Raw genomic sequence first — 20,160 nt, forward strand, 5'->3', positions numbered from 1 at the left:
CCATTAATTTCAGTGGGTCTACTCCAAGTAGGATTTAGTCGCCTAAAACCACTTTATTTAATTCACAAATGTATGCATTTCTGTGTACTCATGCATCTCTAAAATATGGAGAAGCCCCTATGTTATTTTTCGGTAGCCTGACCTTGACCACTTGACTGGACCCCAAAAAGATTTCACCTGCAAAAAAACACAGAATGGCCAATGAGAACAGTATGGAGCCAGCATGGTAGTGGAAACCCGGATTCCATGATGAAGCTCACAGTGATCTTGGATTAGTCATTCTGTCTGCCTAACCTGACACACAGGGTTGTTGACAGGGATGTGTATAATGTATGCTACCCTGGGGTCTTTGGAAGAAGGATGGGATTAAGACATTAGTTTAATAAAACACGTACAGTCTGTACACTGTACACTGAAGACTTGCTGGAGAGCTCTCCCCAAAATTTAATGTGTGTGAACAGGCTTTTGATGGAAATGACCGATGTTTGCAGGATCCTGTGAATAAGGCGTTAAACATTATTAAAGACAGAACTGAATGTCCTTCTCCTTGGACGTTTTAATCAAACATACTGAAAGTTTTTTGAAATGAAACACAAGTATCTAATCTTTATTCAAGGCAGTATAAAATATAATATGGAAGTATAGGGTTACACCATTAATATGCACACCAGCAATTCCTTGCCAACAGAGGCCTTTAGCAACACCAGAGACTGGTAGCTTTTGAAAACTGAATTACTTAAGCTAATAAAACTTGCAGTGATACTTCTTGAACTGAGCTTATTGTTCCTTATAAAATAATTATATTCATCTGCATTTTACTGCAACGATTCAGGTCAGGCTAACATTTGATACCCATAAATTACATCCCATCTCCCTTTTGAAAAATAAACAGGAAAATGAACCAATAACAACTTCATCACATTTTCTTTTGCCAAAAAAAAGCATTTTTTTGTCTGATTCCCAGGATTGGGTGATAAATATCTCCCGGGAATGCCTTGAAAAGAACAGCCAGCTCTCCCAGTTTAGCTGAAAATTGCACATGACATAATTCTTGCTGGGTGTGCAATTAAAAAAGTGAATGCAATCAATTATTTTTAAATCAGCACTTCTGAAGTTGGCTGGTGTGAACCTCTCCATTCCTCTTCCCAAGTAGGAACACACCTCTTTGAGGATCCCCCAGTGTGATTGAGTAAAAAGAAAACAAACATGCGGTTTATATGACAGTGGCTGCTCTCAAGGCATAGTTGAATTTCCAAGAGGCAGTGTGGTGTAAACTAGAACTGGGGACCCCCACCCTGAATTTTCAGGGAAACATATAGAATTGCAGAGTTGGAAGGGATCCCAAGGGTCATCTAGTCAAACCCCCTGCAATGTAGGAATCTCCACTAGATCGTACATGACAGGTGGCCTTGCAACGTCTGCTTGGGGAAAACCATTTGCAATGGGGTAAGAGTAAGGGCAAAGTAGCGGACACTCTCCCAAGCTTAGTGTCTGGGTAAGTGAAGGAAGTTTCCTTCACTTTCCATTTGCAAGTTGCCTTCCTTCAGTGAAAGAGAGACAAACATGGTTTAAGTTTGGGTGATACTGGTTTAATATTCTATAACATCTTAAAGACTCTAGTCCACAAAAGCTTGTGCCATTAAATAGTCCGTTGGGTTACAGTTAAGGGAAGCAGGGCCACTCCAGAGGCTCTGCTGAGAAGCCAGCTGGCTTACCCACTCCCTCAGTTATCACCTGGCAGCAGCCATTAAGTCAGGCTGCAAGCAGAGGGAGGAAGGGAGGGGATGAAGGCCCACTCTATAAACTCAGTTGATAAGCCAGCAACTTTGGCTTTCCCCTTTCCTTGAACTGTTTCCTTTCCAGCTGCTCATCATAAGAACTTTGTAACTGAAAACTAGTGCCTGTGTTTGCTTTCCCCTCTCCTTCCTCCCAATCCTTGTTCGTCTTATATTGTTAATTATTGTTCAAAGTATTGTAAGCCTGAGAACTGTCCTATTTTTAATCTTTGTAAGTCAACCTGGGAGCCTTTGCAGCTGAAGAACAGGGTAAAAATGCTTTATTTCAGTGGTTCTCAAAAGGTGTGGCAGGGGAGGATGGCAAGAGTGGCAGGAAGATTCAAGGACAATCAAAGAAACATTTGAGAGCAGGAGCACTGAGGACAATCCTAGTTGACATCTTTTTGTTTTCCAATGTATTTCTTAAAAATAAGAAATTTGGTGTGGTGCAAGCAAATTTTTATTCTGAAAATGTGGCCCAGAGAATAAAGTTTGAGAACCACTGCTTTAAATAAAACAAGCCTTTAAGGTGCTACAGGACTTCTGGTTGTTTTGCTGTGCCACGGTAAATCAAGTACCTTCCAGAAGTGTTTTTTTGTTTCTTAGGCTTCTGAGGAAGAAAGTCAGACTCCTCAAACTTCTCCTATGAAGCTGCAGCAGCTGTATATTGAAACAGACCACCTCTGGTCCATTAGTCTGAGATGTTTTTAGCTGGAGAGAAACCAAGGATTAAACATGGGACCTCCTGCATGTAAACATATGGTCAACTGATATGCTCCCCTCAAACTGCCCTTCACAGGCCTGTTCATAACAGGTGAGATTACTTCATTTTCTTGAAGACCTGCCTGCTTTTCTCAGCAATATATTTATTTGACTCTATGTGGGTATGAAAATACTGGTAAGTCGTGACAACTTGAACAGTGCATCTTGGTGTCAAGGGAAAGCACAGTGCTTTAATGACAAAGGTTGATTATAAAACCATGTCCTCCTGGCTGTGTTTCCCACATCAAAAAGTCAAATTGGAGAAAGAAAACTCTTTGTCACTTTCCTAATTTTTAGCAAATGAAACCATGAAAAGCATACTATGCTCCATGGATAATTAACTGGGCACTAAAAGGGGGGTGGGGACAACAACAACTAAGAACATGCTGATCTCCTCTGCACTTGCACAGTTCACATAAACCGTGAAACTGAACATCTTGCTATCACAGCCAGCATATGGTCATATGCTAAACACAGGCTAAATCTTGACAACCAGTGCTGATAAGGAAAATAGAAGGCAGGAGAAAACAGGTCAGCAGGCATCTATTCCGGAAAAAATGACGGATCCTTCCTCAAGGCTGTGTAAATGGTTAGCAAACACCATAAAATCTTGCTAGGGGACATTGGTGACCACAATCATTTTCAATTTCATACACAGACTTATATTTGCACACATAAAGAAACTGGAGACTTGCTTCCTAAGGTAGATGAGAAGTGCAGTTGGGAACCATCTGTAGAGAAGCCTAGGCTGGCAGGATTTCTCTCCACAACACCTCCTGCTTTTGAATAGCATTCCTATGCAATGCCAGTTTCAAAAGTTGATTTCCCTGCAGTATGGGCTGATCTTGCAGAAACACACACACCCCAAAGCTGCCCTGGGTGCACAGACCTAATTGGCCAGGCCTATGTATTGTATATCACAGGCAACAGCAAACTTGGCTTCTTCACATGCACACACAATCGGTGGAGAAATTGAAAGCTGGAAAGCTGGCTACATTTTTAAAATAAATAAGATTAGTCTTAGATTAGCAAGTATATAGATATTTGATGTGCAAAATAAGTAGAATTCTGAATCGTGATTTGTCAGTCATCTGAAACTGTGATTTGTATTGATATAATCTTATTCAACACAAAGCAATTCCTTCAATAATATTTTTTGGAGGCACTGATTTATTTATTTTTAGATCAGAAAAATATATGCAAACACTAAAATACACTGCCTAGAAGAACAATACTGTTTAATCAGGGTTACTGTTCTATCTTATCAGGTTTTTCGGTGACATAAGGTGATAATTGTGTAAAAGAAATCCTTCTCAGAATCACAAATGTGTTTGGCTCTGAGCTTTGAAATTTTCCTATCTGTATGCAAGCCATCTTGTGCTAGGTTTGCCTGTTTCTTTCTAGAGTTTAAGTGACTTTCAGTTTTGCTTAGCAGTTGTTCAAAACAAGGAACAAGTGCTGAACCCCCATACAGTATTAAGTTTCTTGTGTCTGCAATTAGATTTGGACAACGTAGCGGCACTTTTCTCTTACCGTAGTGCAAACCATTGGAAAAGAATAGCACAGTCTGACAGTCTAGGGTTGTCAGACACAACATTTCCTCCTTCGGGGAGGACACACATGCCGATAAGCACATTGACAAAGATATGGGTCAGATAAAGCTCAGTCAGCTAAATTTAAAACAATACATTGAAAAGGAAAACAATGACGTTTCTCATGCTTCTGGCACTACGTTATATCTTCCATACTTTGGTATGGAACACAAGTGTCAGCTTTCAGATTACATATTAAAATTATACACAGGAGTCTGTAGGACAGAAATATCAGTAATTTGAAAATTACAAATAAAGAGCACTCAAGAGGGATAGCTATATTAGTCTGCTGCAGCAAAAGCAACAAACCTTTGGCACTATAAAGACCAACAGATTTAACATAGCATCAATTTTCCTAAACTCAAGTCCACATTGTCAGAAGATAATGGAGATTTTTACACGGATAACAGTTCAAATGTGACAAACTCCAATTATAGAATAACATCTACCCCTGACTAAATAACTATACAGTATTGAGAAGCAAGTTCCCATGCAAGAAACATGAGCTGTCTGCTGACCAGCAAGTTTGCATATTAGCTTGAAAGAGTAAAGAGACATCCATGCTTTGACTAAGTGAAATACTAGTTTTAGGAGAATAGTTCTGTTTCCAAAAATGTACTTTCAAAACAATCAGAACTATTTCTATTTCCCACATGGTATGACCAGCTGAAACAGATAACACAGCCTACAGAATCCTGCATGCTTGATAAAAACCTCCAGCTGCGTTATCTGCACGCCTTTTCTGAGAATGAGTCACACTGAGGGTATCCAAGTCAGAGGTCACACATTCATCAAATGTCATTCAAATATAGGAAGAATGGGTACAAATCCAGATCCACACTTCACAAAGATAGCAGTCCTATATCCGGCTGGGCCCTGCTAGGCAGCTAGATCATAGCTCTACAGCTAGCGACTTTAAAATAATGTAAACACAAATTCCATTCAATCAACATGAAACCAGCATACCAAACTTCATAGACCAACAAGGCCAAATCAATTAATGATGGGGCTCTCAAACAGGAGTCCCCTGGTGATTAGCAAGGCATATTATACAATGAGATCCCCTCCACCCCTGCTTCAGGTGTTTCTTGCCTCAAAGGACCTTTGCACTCTTCCTTTGTAAATTGGAGAAAAGTCCACAGCTCAATTGTCTGGCAACACCTGGGCTCTGAATGCAGTGCATTCAAGAGAAAAGATCAATAGCCCCTTATCTTTTGTACACAAGGCACTTCCTCAAATGTCCACCCAGGCCTCAAACCTATTCTTTTTAACCTTTTCCCCTCTGAGTTGTGATGTCCTGCCTTAGTTATCATACAATGGATCCTGGCCCTGCACATTTACTCAATACCACCCGTTTCCTCTAATAAGGCTTTCTGATGCTGTCATTTTTCAAGATTATGATGCCAAGAACCATCTTAATAGATGTGGAAGTAGAGGTGAGTGGCAAAAAAACAAAGAAACAACCACCTGTAACAGGAAACACAAGCCACTGCAAATCTGGAATAGAAAGCCATTCTAAGGAATCATTCACAATCATTATTATCCTACCTTACAGAACTGTTTTACTAAGATAATGTATGAAGTGCTTCCAACATTCCAATTCAAATGCTAGGTATTGTTATTATTTGCTGAGATTGCTCATGCCAGTGTTGTGAGTGATAAAACTTTCACATTTCAATACAATTAAACAAGGATTTCTGTTTTAGCCAGGTGTGTTATCTGTATTAGGATTTGTAACCTAAAGCTACCAGTACTGGCCAAATTGTTTATAACAATTACAACCCTGGTAAGCGGTTACCATCGTTGGCATTAGTGCAGATGTAACACTACATCACCTTCTAAATCCAGCCCACGGACAGTCCGGGAATCGGCATGTTTTTACATGAGTAGAATGTGTCCTTTTATTTAAAATGCATCTCTGGGTTATTTGTGGGGCATAGGAATTTGTTCATATTTTTTTCCAAAATATAGTCCGGCCCCCCACAAGGTCTGAGCGACAGTGGACCGGCCCCCTGCTGAAAAAGTTTGCTGACCCCTGCACTAAACCATGGTTAAAGTTGACAAGGGAGGGAAAAGGGACATTTATATCAAAAAGTAAGTGGGGAAACTCTTGTCTATGTTGGCTCCTGATTCGCAAACCAACCCATGACTGAGTTCAAATTTCCCATGTTACAGCTGGAAGGGCAAAATCATATTCTCACCTGTCTTTTTCACAACAGGGCAAACCTTTAGGTTGCTAAGAAAACTCTTAAACTGGAGTTTCACCTCTGATGACAGCAGACTTTAAAATAACTTTCCTACCATGACGTTACTGACTGATACTAAACAATTCAAGGAACAGACACTGACCTCTAAAGAATCATTCGAACTATGGTTTTATGAACATGAATTCATCGGGATGCAAGCTGGGTCTGGCAAGCCAGCCAAAGTTTGCTTTTCCTTGAATGACATTAATGAGTATGTTACTTTTTAAAAAAACAAGGATGAATAGCACATTCCAACCTTTCTCTTTTTGATTTGCTAGCTGCTGCACACTGTTCAAAATCTTGATTTAGCTGCTGTAGTTTCTCTTGAAGTGTTTTCTCCCGTTCTATGCTGCCTTCATAAAACTTCACCTTCACTTCCATTGCTTTTACTTTCTCTTCCAGCAGCTTAAGCTCATGGAGGATCAAATAGCTGACTCCGCAATATTTACACACTGTCTCTTCCCGGGACATCTAGAAGGGAAATGGTAAGCAATATATTTACAGAATGGATTAAATTAAATGAAGTGAAGTAGCAAATCACAAACAATGCTGAGTTAGGCAACTGGAACATCAAGCCTCAATTATTTACATTGACAGGCAATGAATCTCTGAGATCCCTGACTGGAGTCATGGGTGGAATCTAGACACCTATAAAAAAAGCTGTGAAAATGCTTTTTTTTTAAGCGTTTTGAAAAATGTATTGATTTGCCACAAGCTCACCATCGCCATCTAATGTCACATTTGTATAATGCACTTAAAATGTTATATTTGCAGCTGTATAGCTGAGTCTATAGAATTGTAAAGTTGGAAGGGACCCTGAGGATCATCTGGTTCAACCCCCTGCAATGCAGGAATATGCAGCTGTCCCATACAGGGACCAAATCTGCAGCCTTGGCAGTATCAGCACCATGCTCTAACCAACTGAGCTATCCTGGGATCTTCTGCATACAAAGCATGTGCTCTAGCAGTGAGCTACAGCCCTTTCCCAACTGGATATAGTAGCATTAAAGTCAAGTCTAGGGGGCAGCGGAACCAGAAATCACAGCTGTTTCCCCCATCAATTAGACTGTTTGCTATATTAGCAACAAAACAGATTAAGATCTGACCAAAGAAGAAGAAGAGTCTTGCTACTTGTAAACAGCAAAAATAATCTGAGCCCCTGTGAGTGGGAATTTCTGTTTGGAGAGGCTCTCCTGTTCCCTTTTCCTGCTAGCTGTAGCAACATGTAGCTGGGTGTTGCTTCTGAACAGAATTACTGTAGAGACAGAGAAGCCATTTCTACAGTGGGAACAGTGTCTTCTGTCAGGGGTTGCTGTGTTCCAGTCTTCCACTCTGCCTTTGCCATCTGTTAGTTTCTGCAACCAGCAGGAGATGACAGCAGAAAAATAGAACATGGTGGCGCTCATGCAACTGGGGCAGGGACAAATCTCCAACCCCTGGTTAAAAGATACTGAAAGTTGCGAAAGGTCTCCATCAGGTCTCCACATAACCTAACAAGGGGAGGAAGCATTTCTTGTAAGAAGAGCCCTGCTGGATCAGACCAAAGGTTCATCTAGTCCAGCATCCTGTTCTCATAGTGGCCAACCAGATGCCTACAGGAAGACTGCAAGCAACAGCACTCTTTCTACTTGTGCTCTCTTTTGTTCTTTAAAAGGGTTAAAAAAAAAACCAAGATACTGAGTTATTGACTCCTTTGGAGCACTTCAGACAAATTAATTACCATCTCTTGCCTGACAAAACCACATCTGCGGTCCACCAAAACCATGATTAGGGTAGTGTACATAGAGAACATCATGTGATGCGCTGCACGTGTCACTTATGAGTCACACAGAAACTATGAAATCTGGCAGGTGTGGGAATATTAATCATCTACACAGGATGTATTTCAGCACACAATTACTTATTTGGGTGAAGCGGAGTTTCTTTAAAAAAGAAAAGAAAAAAAGATTTATAAGCCCTGCAGCATAACTCTGTTCCCCCTACACTTTCAGTTCAGTAATTCTCCCCTGCAAAATGCAACCCAATTTAATTACTCCTGCTTGTGTGCATGTGCAGAAACTGAAGTACTGAAACAACATTACTCAAGCATGTAGGATTACTTCAGCTATATCAACAACATGCAAAATTTTACCTTGAGAAAAGAGGGCAAGAACCACAGAACTTCCATGTGAGCACACACGTTTCTATCTGTGCTCCTGGACTATCGTTATCTAAAATATTTGAATTCTAAAGCTACCAGAATCTGCCAAATGATAATTTGGCATTAGAATCTGGTGCAGATGTGACAATAGTTCTCAGCAAACCATGGTTTAGCATTCAGTAGCCAGCCCTGGTAACAGGTCTGATGTCCTCCCTACACACACACACACACACACACACACACACACCGCAGACCAAGTCCCCACCCAAAAATAAAAATACGATGCAGCATGAATCCCTCCTCCATGTGCACAAGCCACTGGACTATGTTACTTTTTAAACTCCTAAGAAACCTTACTATTGTGAAGACAATCATACAAACACCGGCACCAGACTTTAGCTTAAACAATGTTCTTGACGGGAACATAACAACTGTATTGCAACATTAGACCAACACAGGTAGGCAGCTCACAAGAAAAGCATGGCAGTGATAGTTTTCTCATTTGCTTGCCCCCAGCACCTTGTACTTAGAAGTATATGGCCTCTAAACATTGAGTGATCATATGTAATGTCATGCAGCCATTACAATAACCTCCAGCAACTCTGCAAATCCAGTCAGCGAAGGCAGTTTAGGGTTCTGAAGGGTAGGATAGAGCAATATGGAGTAGTGGAAGAAATGGCAATTTGAGACAAATTGGGGAGGCTAGTCATCAGATGAGCAAAGGCACATGGAAGGGAAACATAATGAATGGGGCAAGCAGAAGAAAGGAGCAACCTAAAGAGGCCTCCTATCAAGCAATGCAAGTTGAATCTGCCATATATTAATAACATTCTCTTCTGAGATCACCAATGGCCACCAAAGGGAATTGGCAATATGTATCCAGCCTAAATAACCACACAAACCGGTAAAGCATTTATAATGCTGAACTAATTGCATGATTTTTTACCCAAAACCATGTTGGGACAGGACCTGTCATCAAATTATCAAATAGATTGTCAAAACAAAACAAAAACTACCCACATCCCACAGCATATATAACTCATCATATTTCCATGAATGAAGAAACACTTTTGACTATACAGTGGTACCTCTGGTTGCAAACGGGATCTGTTCCGGAGCTGCGTTCGCAACATGAGCAGTACACAACCCACTTCTGCGCATGTGCGAGTCGCGATTCGGTGCTTCTGCGCATGACATCATTTGACGCTTCTGCACATGCGCGAACCGCCAAACCCATAAGTAACCGGTTACATTACTTCCTGGTTCGGCGTGTTCGTAACCCGTGTTGTATGCAACCCGCAGCATTCATATCCAGAGGTATGACTGTACTACAATTATTTTAATTTCGTATTCCACTCAAAGCCTTTGAAAGAAGATGACGTTTATCTGATAAGAAAGCTTCCTGTGAAGAAGGGGGAGGGAAAGAAAGAGATTCTAATGTATGCAAAAGGGAAGAAAAGACAGTCAAGCTTTGCAGCAGTCAAAACAATGAACACTAATAAGATGTAATTATGAGACAAGCCGTAACCAAATTAAGAATTCCAATGCCATACCTCGTTGCTATGCATTTTAACTATGCTTTGATAAAAACTATGCATCTGAGATGTTGGCTCCAGGACTACTATGCAGCCTTTATTTATCCTAATTCTTCTTTTTGCCTCATGAAGCCTGATCATTAGCTACAGTGGCTCTGAAGGAAATGAAAAATTAATTCTGTTTTTCCTGGCAGTTACAACCTGTGCTTGGAAATATGAAACTGTTATTCAGAATAAATACCATAAGGTTCCAAAGTACTAAAATTACTTATTGAAAGGGGACAAACTGAGCTGTAATGTGAAGGGAAGGGAGGGACTGTTATCCCAAAAAGAACATTGTGATTTCTTGCAGCATCACTGCTTCTGTCTTTCAAAATAAACAGTTTTAGACATTCCACTTCATGTCTCCAGTATGAGCAGGGCAGTGGAGAGGGAGCGGGGGGGGGGGGGGTTCCTGCTTGCGGTCTATCTGGAAATGTCACAGAAGTGTTAATTACATTATAGTTCCTAAAATGAACAAGATGCTTTTACCATTGCTAATGAAACTCAGTTGTGTTTAGTTGAGAATTATCACAGGCTCATCTTCCTTGCACTTCAATAACTTGATTGTACCTTTCACTGTATATTCCTAATCTCATATGGGCGTGAGTGGGCAGGGGGTGGGCATCTTGGGACTCACTCTAGCACAAGTGACTTAACTGCTCTCTGATTAAAGTATGATTAAAAGTGCCAAGAATACAATCTAAGCATAGGCAACATAATGGATCAATTTAATCACAACTTAACATGCATTTGAGCCGTATCTGCCAGGTCTGTGCCTATGATTTCTGAAGTAACAAAGGACCCTACTTTTGTCCAGATTGCACATTATACGGCAACAATTCCAATTTGTTATGTTACACATAATGGGAATATAGCGGAGGCTGGGATAATATGACACCAGGCATGTGTATGTTTAAGCCTTTTATTTGTATATCCCCACCGTTCAGGAATATGTTGCCCTGCCCATGGAGGAACGATCCATTAGGCTAGAATGCTGAGTTAAGGTGGGGAGGGATCTGGGGGCGGAAGGACATGGAACAGAAAATGCTAAGGGGTGTCCATAAAAAAGCAGGAGAGTTTTGAGAAACCAAAGGAATTTACTTGCAGGGTTCCTTTAGACATCTGATTGACCATAGTGAGAAAAGGATGCTTGACAGGATGGCCTTTGACCTGATCCAGCAGGACCCTTCTTAAGTTCTTCTTCTATTGGCACCAAGTAATGATGCACAAAATCAAGGCTGTGGAACCTTTGGCCCACGAAGGGCTGCTGATTCACAGGAAAAATCAAGAGAGGCAGGAAGTTTGCAGCCTTTCAGGATTTCATCCCTCTTTCTAAACCTCTCTGCCATCCCATCTCTCTTCCTTTCAACAGCACGCCATGTCTGTGGGCTGTAGGTTCCCTATCCCAGTACGAATTGAAAGCACTCGGAGAAACAAGCTCAATATTGTTCTATCACATTCCAACCAAGAATCCATCCCTTGGGTTAAATGGAGTTAAGTGTAACTGTGTTGTAAACAGAAGTTTACTTCCTTATAGACATTGCTTCAAACCAGCGATTGCGTCAGAGGTCAGCATCATGGAGACTTGCCAAGGCTCATCAAGCCCCAGTAGGGGGCCTGATTCCAATCCCTGGAGACTCCTGGCTCTGGTGATATTCCTCATCTTCCTGCTGCTGCCTGTTTACCTGTCTTCACCAAGCAAGCAGTGAAAAGAATGAGAAGCAGCAGTGACCACAGCACAACTTTACATCTCCCTTTCTCTTTCTCTGGAGGTTGGTGAGGATTTGGCCTGAGGTGGGGAGAGGGAAGCAAATGGATATGGCAACAGCGGTGAGGAGAAGGAGATGGGTACAGTGTGAGTGGAGGATCAGCTATCTTGCCCAAGGGCCCCCTGGAACTGGCACTACTTCACACAGAAACACAGGAGTAAATATTGTTTAAAAGGTTAAAGGAATCAGTACTTGTAACAAAGTACTGCACTGCCTGTACTACATGTGAAATGGATCATGGGGTCTTAGTAAGTAGAACATAAGCTTAACATGAGCCAACAGTGTGATGCAGCACACACACACACACACACACACACACACACACACAAGTCGCTAATGCTATTCTTGGTTGTATCAGCCAAAATATGGTGTCCAGCTATGAAGGGAAAGTCATAGTCCTGTCTTATTCTGCCTTGGCCAGACTACACTCTGTCCAGTTCTGGGTGCTACAATTTAAGGAAGATTATGTGCAGAGAAGGGTGACCAAGATGATCAAGGGTTTTCTCCTGCTCCAGAGGCAAGAACGCAAACAATGGTTTCAAGTTACAAGAAAGGAGATTCCAACTAAACATCAGGAAAAACTTTCTGACAGTAAGAGCTGTGTGACCGTGGAACAGACTCCCATGAGACCTTGGAGATTTTTAAGCAGAGGCTGAAAAGCTATCTGTCACTTAGGATCTAGCTGAGATTCCTGCATTGCAGGAGGTTGGCCTAGATGACCCTTTGGATCCTTTCCAACCAGGGCAGTCTCGAGCAGGTCGGCCGCCCTGGCGCTGAGGGGCAGAGATCGCTCCGGCGCCCCCGCCCTCGCAGGGCGCAGCATAGTTTCCGCGCAGCGCCCTGGCGCACCGCGCCACCGGGGGGTCTACCTAGAGCCGGTCCTGCTTCCAACGCTACAATTTTATGAATCACAATTTTAGTATAGCTCTTTATTCCACTCCCCACAGTGTATTATGAATGACCCCCCCCTACCCCTCCAGGTAATTTGTGCTGTCAGGTTTAACAGGACCAATTACCTGCTCAGAACTCTGCAAGTGCAGTCCCTGATCTAACAACAGGTAGTAAATGTTTTCTGAATGCACATGCAAATCCTCTTCCAGAAAGGGAATCCATGAGTGGAAGCTTGCACAAATCTTCCTTGTTCAATTAAGAATTATTATATATGGCAGAATATAAGGCAGAATATAAGGGGCAGAGGAACCAGAGACCAAATAGCAAACATGCGCTGGATTATGGAGAAAGCTAGAGAGTTCCAGGAAAACGTCTACTTCTGCTTCATTGACTATGCAAAAGCCTTTGACTGTGTCGACCACAGCAAACTATGGCAAGTTCTTAAAGAAATGGGAGTGCCTGATCACCTCATCTGTCTCCTGAGAAATCTCTATGTGGGACAAGAAGCTACAGTTAGAACTGGATATGGAACAACTGATTGGTTCAAAATTGGGAAAGGAGTACGACAAGGTTGTATATTGTCTCCCTGCTTGATGGCAGAAAGTGAGGAGGAATTAAAGAACCTTTTAATGAGGGTGAAAGAGGAGAGTGCAAAATATGGTCTGGAGCTCAACATCAAAAAAACCAAGAACATGGCCACTGGTCCCATCACCTCCTGGCAAATAGAAGGGGAAGAAATGGAGGCAGTGAGAGATTTTACTTTCTTGGGCTCCTTGATCACTGCAGATGGTGACAGCAATCCCAAAATTAAAAGACGCCTGCTTCTTGGGAGAAAAGCAATGACAAACCTAGACAGCATCTTAAAAAGCAGAGACATCACCTTGCCAACAAAGGTCCGTATAGTTAAAGCTATGGTTTTCCCAGTAGTGATGTATGGAAGTGAGAGCTGGACCATAAAGAAGGCTGATCGCCGAAGAATTGATGTTTTTGAATTATGGTGCTGGAGGAGACTCTTGAGAGTCCCATGGACTGCTAGAAGATCAAACCTATCCATTCTTAAGGAAATCAGCCCTGAGTGCTCACTGGAAGGACAGATCCTGAAGCTGAGGCTCCAATACTTTGGCCACCTCATGAGAAGAGAAGACTCCCTGGAAAAGACCCTGATGTTGGGAAAGATTGAGAGCACAAGGAGAAGGGGACGACAGAGGACGAGATGGTTGGACAGTGTTCTCGAAGCTACGAACATGAGTTTGACCAAACTGCAGGAGGCAGTGGAAGACAGGAGTGCCTGGCGTGCTATGGTCCATGGGGTCACGAAGAGTCGGACACGACTAAACGACAACAATATATGGCAGAAAATTGGAATACTAATCCCTCTTTAATAATGAAAGTATTACTTTAATCTTGCATTTAAAAAAATGAAATGCCAACAGGCCTGTGACACATTATTCATTACACAAATCTCTCATGTGCCACTGAATCCTGTTCCCATCCCCACATCTGTGTACTCTGGTGTCCATAGTCATATTTAAAGGCAGTTCATACTGAAAGATAGTTGCAAAATATTTATATATAAAGCCTTTTCATTTTACCTTTCAGAATTATAATTCCTGTTTTATAAGGCTGCTGAAAAATGTGCAATACGATCATATGTGATACCCATGTCAGAAGTGAATCCCACTGGGATTTATCCAAAGGGTATAGGATCACAGGTTTAGACATGACTGTATTACCAATACAATGAAACAGATCAGTTACACATCAAGAACATTATCTCTAAATACTGTTAGTACACAGTGCAAGCAGATACAGTTACCCAGTTTGCATGAACATGCATACTAACTAAGCTTCGTGCAAACAAGCTGGCTCCCAGACAGGAGATCATGGCTTGTATTTTGACTGGAGTAAGATGAATCACAGGCCTGGGTTGGACATAATGCTAAAACAGTTCACAGAAGCACCACAGTAACAAGACCAGAGGTGGAGCACAGCGGCTGTGATCTTCTCCATAGGAGAATGCTTGCCTATTCATGCTAAACCATTGAATGAAGCTCTTAGATATATAATGTTTTCTTGAAATGGCTGCAGAAAATACAGCAATGGGAAACACAACATAACATGATATAAAATCAATATAAATCAAAGTGTCCTCACTTTCCAGGCTACTGTTATTTTTCTTTATTTCTTACTCCCCAGCCCCCTTTCATCTATTTTGTAAAATTACTGTACTTCAAAGTCCTGTCCTACTCTCATTCCATCCCACCTAAGTATCAGTCTCTAGTAGGCATGATGAAATGGCAATTTGGCTTCTCTCAGCCAGGCATATAAAAGGGGATACAAAGTGTCATTTTTAATTATTTGGTATTTGTTTAAAAACAACTAATGAAAACACTACAATTTCTGTTGAAATACAGTCAATTATGTTTTCAAAAACACTGGCTTGTACAGTGTACTTTATCTCATTGCATGCTTTACATTTAAAACTGAACTGAAACAAAGGAATTCTTCTATAACAAGCATATTCAGGTTTCACTCAATTTCCCTTTTTTTGGTCATTTTTGTCATTGCCCTGGAATAATTGCAAAATGCTGCCTCATTAACAACTTCTATCTGCAGTTCTGGTTTTACAGCTACTAAGGGCTTCAAAACCAACATAAATAGTGCTTCTTAATTTGACATGGTACAAATAGCATGGCATTACTTTATTTCCTAATAAAGTCCAAAGAGTATGGCTTATGAATGTATACTAGTAAGAAAAGCCATATACTAGTACAGTGGTACCTCAGTTTATGAACACAATTGGTTCCGGAAGTCTGTTCATAAACTGAAGCGTTCATAAACTGAAGCGAACTTTCCCATTGAAAATAATGGAAAGTGAATTAATCCGTTCCAGACGGTCTGCGGAGTAAGCGTTCATAAACTGAAGCAAACTTTCCCATTGAAAGCAATGGAAAGTGGATTAATCCGTTCCAGACGGGTCCGCGGAGTACTTAAACTGAAGCGTTCATAAACTGAAGCATGGGTGTAATTGGTTCCGGAAGTCTGTTCATAAACTGAATCGTTCATAAACTGAAGCAAACTTTCCCATTGAAAGTAATGGAAAATGAATTAATCCGTTCCAGATGGGTCTGCAGCGTTCATAAACCGAAAATTCATAAACCGAGGTGTTCATAAACCGAGGTTCCACTGTACTACTAAGAAAAGCCATATACGTATCACGTGCAGGTCTTCACAGAAAAGCATTCTATATGTTTTAATTAGTATGGCAAGTGGTTTTTATGCTTCTGCTGTTGTTCTTTCACTAATTTATAATTATTTTTATTCTAGATAATTTACGGTACAGTATATACTTTTGATCTCTGGATCTTTTGCGCCAGTCCCTCCTTCATGCTCAGCAATGCATGTGCATCACACATTACTGGGCATGTGGAAAAAGGCTGTCAAATGGAATCTCTTTAAGTGCACAGAGGTTTGCTATTGAAGGAATGGGTTGAAAGAGAAAGACAAAATCATTCCCTATGCTGCTATAGTATTGCATGTCAGTCACTTTTGAAAAAAAATTCCTTCAGAACTTCTGAAGAAGTGTGCATGCACACGAAAGCTCATACCAAAATAAAAACTTAGTTAGTCTTTAAGGTGCTACTGAAGGAATTTTTTTCTATTTTGCTTCGACTCAGACCAACACGGCTACCTACCTGTAACTAGTCACTTTTGAGTATTTTAAACATGAGGAAGAAAATATTTACATCTGTATAAAACAAGATTCTTCTCTTCTAATGGTGTTAATTACAGGTAGGTAGTAGGTAGTTGGACTGCCATAGTCAAAACAAAAATTTAAAAAAATTATTTTGTCATTGGTATGAGCTTTTGTGTACTATTTATGTTATACTTTTAAAATTCTCATGGGCTGGATTCTAGACACATCAAAGAATGATTTCAGTAAAACGCATTGCAAACTTTGCATGAGAAATCAGGTTAGCAAAAACGGAACTCCACAGTGCCATCTGGTGTCGCAGTGTTAGAATGCATAAACAACACATACCGTATAAGGCATTTTTTCTTTGCCAATGGAGCTGAGTCCCTGTTGAAACCTGTGACTCATTAAAGAGGGAAAAACCTTTCTGTAATTCAGAGGACATAAAACCCATATCATCCTTCTGCCTGACCAACTTTCTAGTCTTCCTCCTTCGTTATCAAACCCTTTCATTTCCCAGTAGCTTTCAGTTGGCAGAAGCTAAATCTGGCTGCTTCACAAACCCTCCCATCTCAAGGTTCATTTTTTCTCCAACTGATTCCACAATCTGTCAAATTTGGGTGTGTGTGCATGGGTTTATTTGCACAATATAATTTCTTCAAAAATCCCAGGCGCACAACTCCAAGAGGCAGTGTGCATGTGCAAATATTAATATATATCGCAGACAGAACGCAACTATGGCAAGAGTTCTGTTATGGACATGACAACAAGCTGCAGACAAATAAAATAAATAAAATATACCAGAAAGCAAAAGCTGCCAAGTTTGCTCACTGTAGCATACCTTTCGTATTTCCTCAGGTAGCGGATGCACAGGAATATGTCGGTCCATATCCTTCTATGGTTTAATACAGATTTTCAAGACTGGCATACAAAACTGTTAAAAGATTATAAACAGACAAAACTGGTTATAAGTTTGGAGTTGAAAATTCCCCAATATGACCTGCCTTGCTTGTGTTTTACTTTGGCAGCTCAAATGGCAGGTATACAATATTCCAGCCCGACAGCACAATCTGACAACAGCATTGGCACATGGAAAGATGTTTAAAAGCAATCAGCTACATTATAACATGAACACACAAAAAATCCCACAAGGGTACTGCTAGTGCACTGATGTTGGCAGAAGGTAGCAAGTGGCTGCTGCAGGAGTTTTGAAGCATACAGTATACACTCACAATGATGGTTACCTACTACATTGATTGGGCTGAGTCCAAGGCACTAACAGATACTACCTCTCCCTGTCCTACATATCAAGAAACAGAGGTGCTTTAGAAGATTTACTCTGAATTTTTCAGAAACACCAAGCTTTGGGGATAATAGAAGGGGGAAGGAAGACTCCATCTACAGTATACTGTAGCCACATCTGCCAGCTCCCCTCATGTTGTAAAACATGGACGCGGGATACTACAGTAAAAAGGAAACCAATCCTCAGATTACCTTACTGGTGCATAGTAGAATACAGTAGAATTCACAATAGAAAGGACTGGGCCAGATGGAAGCACAGTGTGACTCTGCAAGGAGTGGGACCTGCAGCCCGCCAGATATTGTTGGACTCCAATTCCCATGAGCCCCTGCCAGGATGGACCATGGTCAGGGATGATGGGAGTTGTAGCCCAACATCTGGAGGGCCACCGTTTCCTCATCCCTGGTGTAAGGCAAGTTCTTATGTACTGTAAGCAGGGGAGGAAGGTATCCAGAAGCATAGCTGCCAAGTTATCCCTTTTTTAAAGGGATTTTCCCTTATGCTGAATAGGCTTCCTCGCGAGAAAAGTGAAAACTTGGCAGCTATGTCCAGAAGTAGCTGCCTCACCTATCTTACCTCCCATCTTATAAACATGCTGTAGAGTTTAGTGCGTTGTGCAAGAAGATCCAGGTTCAAATCCCCTCTCAGCCATGAAACTATCTATCTATCTATCTCAGCCTAAACTATCTCAGGGTTTATGTGAGGAATAATAATAATAATAATAATAACACTCAAGGCGGCTTCCAACAGATTAAAACACAATACAACATCAAACATTAAAACCCTCTTCAGATGTCTTCTAAATGTCAGGTAGTTCTTTATGTCCTTGACATCTGATGGGAGGGCGTTCCACAGGGCAGGCGCCACTACTGAGAAGGCCCTCTGTCTAGTTCCCTGTAACTTCACTTCTCACAGTGAGGAGACCACCAGAAGGCCCTTGGAGCTGGACCTCAGTATCCGGGCTGGATGAGGGGGATGGAGACGCTCCTTCAAGTATACAGGGCCGAAAAAAGGAGAAGGATAACTATGCACACAGAGCTTCCTGAAGGAAGAGTGTGGCAAAAGTGTGATCACAAATGCACAAAAAATGTGAATATTTTGCAAGTTATAGGTGAGAAAATGCACTGCCCCTGCCCCAATCCACTCCCTTCTTCACATAACCGTTAAAATACAAGGCCCCATGTTCATCTCCTTTGCCTCCGGTTCGCCTAGGGAGGCGAAATAAATGAAAACAAACTTCAGCAGCCCGTCTGGAATCTGCTAAGCCAAAGCAACGGGGCAAAGCAACTTTTGTGGCAAAAAGCAGGCCATCGCTGAGCCAAGCGCCTTGCTTGCCCCAGAGAGCGAAACGCAGGGACCCGTGAAACTGCCTCATGCCAAGACCCACTGTGCTGTCTAGGTCAGTATTGCCGACACTGACAGGCAGCTGCTCTGCCCCAAGGTTTCAGGTGGGGATCTGAGTCCCAGCCCTGACTTGCTGGACCTGAGACCTTCTGCATGCAAAGCAGCTGCTCTGCCCCCGGGGGCCTCAGTCTGCCCTCCGTCCCCACAAGTCTTGCAAGACTGGGGTAGGAGGCTTCTTCCCGAGGGCCTGCTCAGAAATAAGCCCTCGCCGAGTAAGGCTTACTCTCCGGTAAGTTAGGCGCTCACTTACCCAAGCAGGAGGTGAGCAGAGCAGCGCGGAGACCGTGGGAGCGGTAAACCCCCGCAGAAAACACCGCCGTAGGCCGCGCCGCTTCCTCGTTGCCCTGGCAACCAACTTGCCGGCCAGGCAAGGAAACCAGAAGTAGGGCAGGCGCTAAGGGCGGAACTCTCTCCTCTGGCTTCGCGTCCTCCCACCGGGCGTGCGCGGTGCTGCCGAGCATTCCACGGCGTTCAACCAACATGTGCCGCTTATAGCCCAAAGTCCTGCGCGCGTTTGATGGGAAGCAAGCTCTGCTTGAGCGCAATTTCACGGATTTAAATGTATATACCGCCCTTAATTGAAAGTTCACAGGGCTGTTTACGTACAAGATAAAACCCGAACAGTTCTTGGAATACAAGTAGAATAAGAAGGGGGGAAATACATCATTTTTTTAAAAAAAACAGATCTGGGAGGAAACTTGGTAATGGCGTTTATGCACTGAAAATCAATAAAACTTCTTTTTAAAAAAACAAAAAAAACCGCATTATAATAACAATGGCATAAACATTATTCCCTCGTAAATCACAGAATTACTCGTGGGAGTAAATTATGTTGGCCGCAATGAGACTGGCCTCTCAAGTCCGCATGGCGTTTTGGAGCACAGTTCTTTACACGTCCGCTCCGGTGTTAACGTCCACACAGTAGCAGTTCCAATGAGAGCAACTTCTCCCATTTTCCTTTCGAAGCTGAACCTGTTACCTTAATCCCCGCTGCCCAAAAGACCTGCCAG

General features: G+C 41.9%; 1 protein-coding gene across 6 annotated transcripts in view; it reads right to left on the reverse strand.

Annotated features, from left to right (window-relative positions):
* LEKR1 (leucine, glutamate and lysine rich 1) overlaps positions 1 to 19,486 on the reverse strand; it is a 66,190-nt gene extending 46,704 nt beyond the window's left edge. Inside the window, exons 1-4 of one of the 6 annotated variants that reach the window (XM_060274454.1) lie at positions 19,401 to 19,480; positions 17,288 to 17,380; positions 16,795 to 16,843; positions 6,632 to 6,846 (exon numbers count right to left, since the gene is read on the reverse strand). In XM_060274454.1, the coding sequence (XP_060130437.1) occupies positions 6,632 to 6,846; positions 16,795 to 16,806 (227 nt within the window). In that variant the 5' untranslated portion in view covers positions 16,807 to 16,843; positions 17,288 to 17,380; positions 19,401 to 19,480. The other 5 variants (XM_060274453.1, XM_060274452.1, XM_060274457.1 and 2 more) reach the window with 5 other exon arrangements.
* Between the last annotated feature and the right edge of the window lie 674 nt (positions 19,487 to 20,160).

The sequence above is a fragment of the Zootoca vivipara genome, chromosome 5 (genome assembly GCF_963506605.1).
Source record: "Zootoca vivipara chromosome 5, rZooViv1.1, whole genome shotgun sequence".
NCBI classification, from domain to species: Eukaryota; Metazoa; Chordata; class Lepidosauria; order Squamata; family Lacertidae; genus Zootoca; species Zootoca vivipara.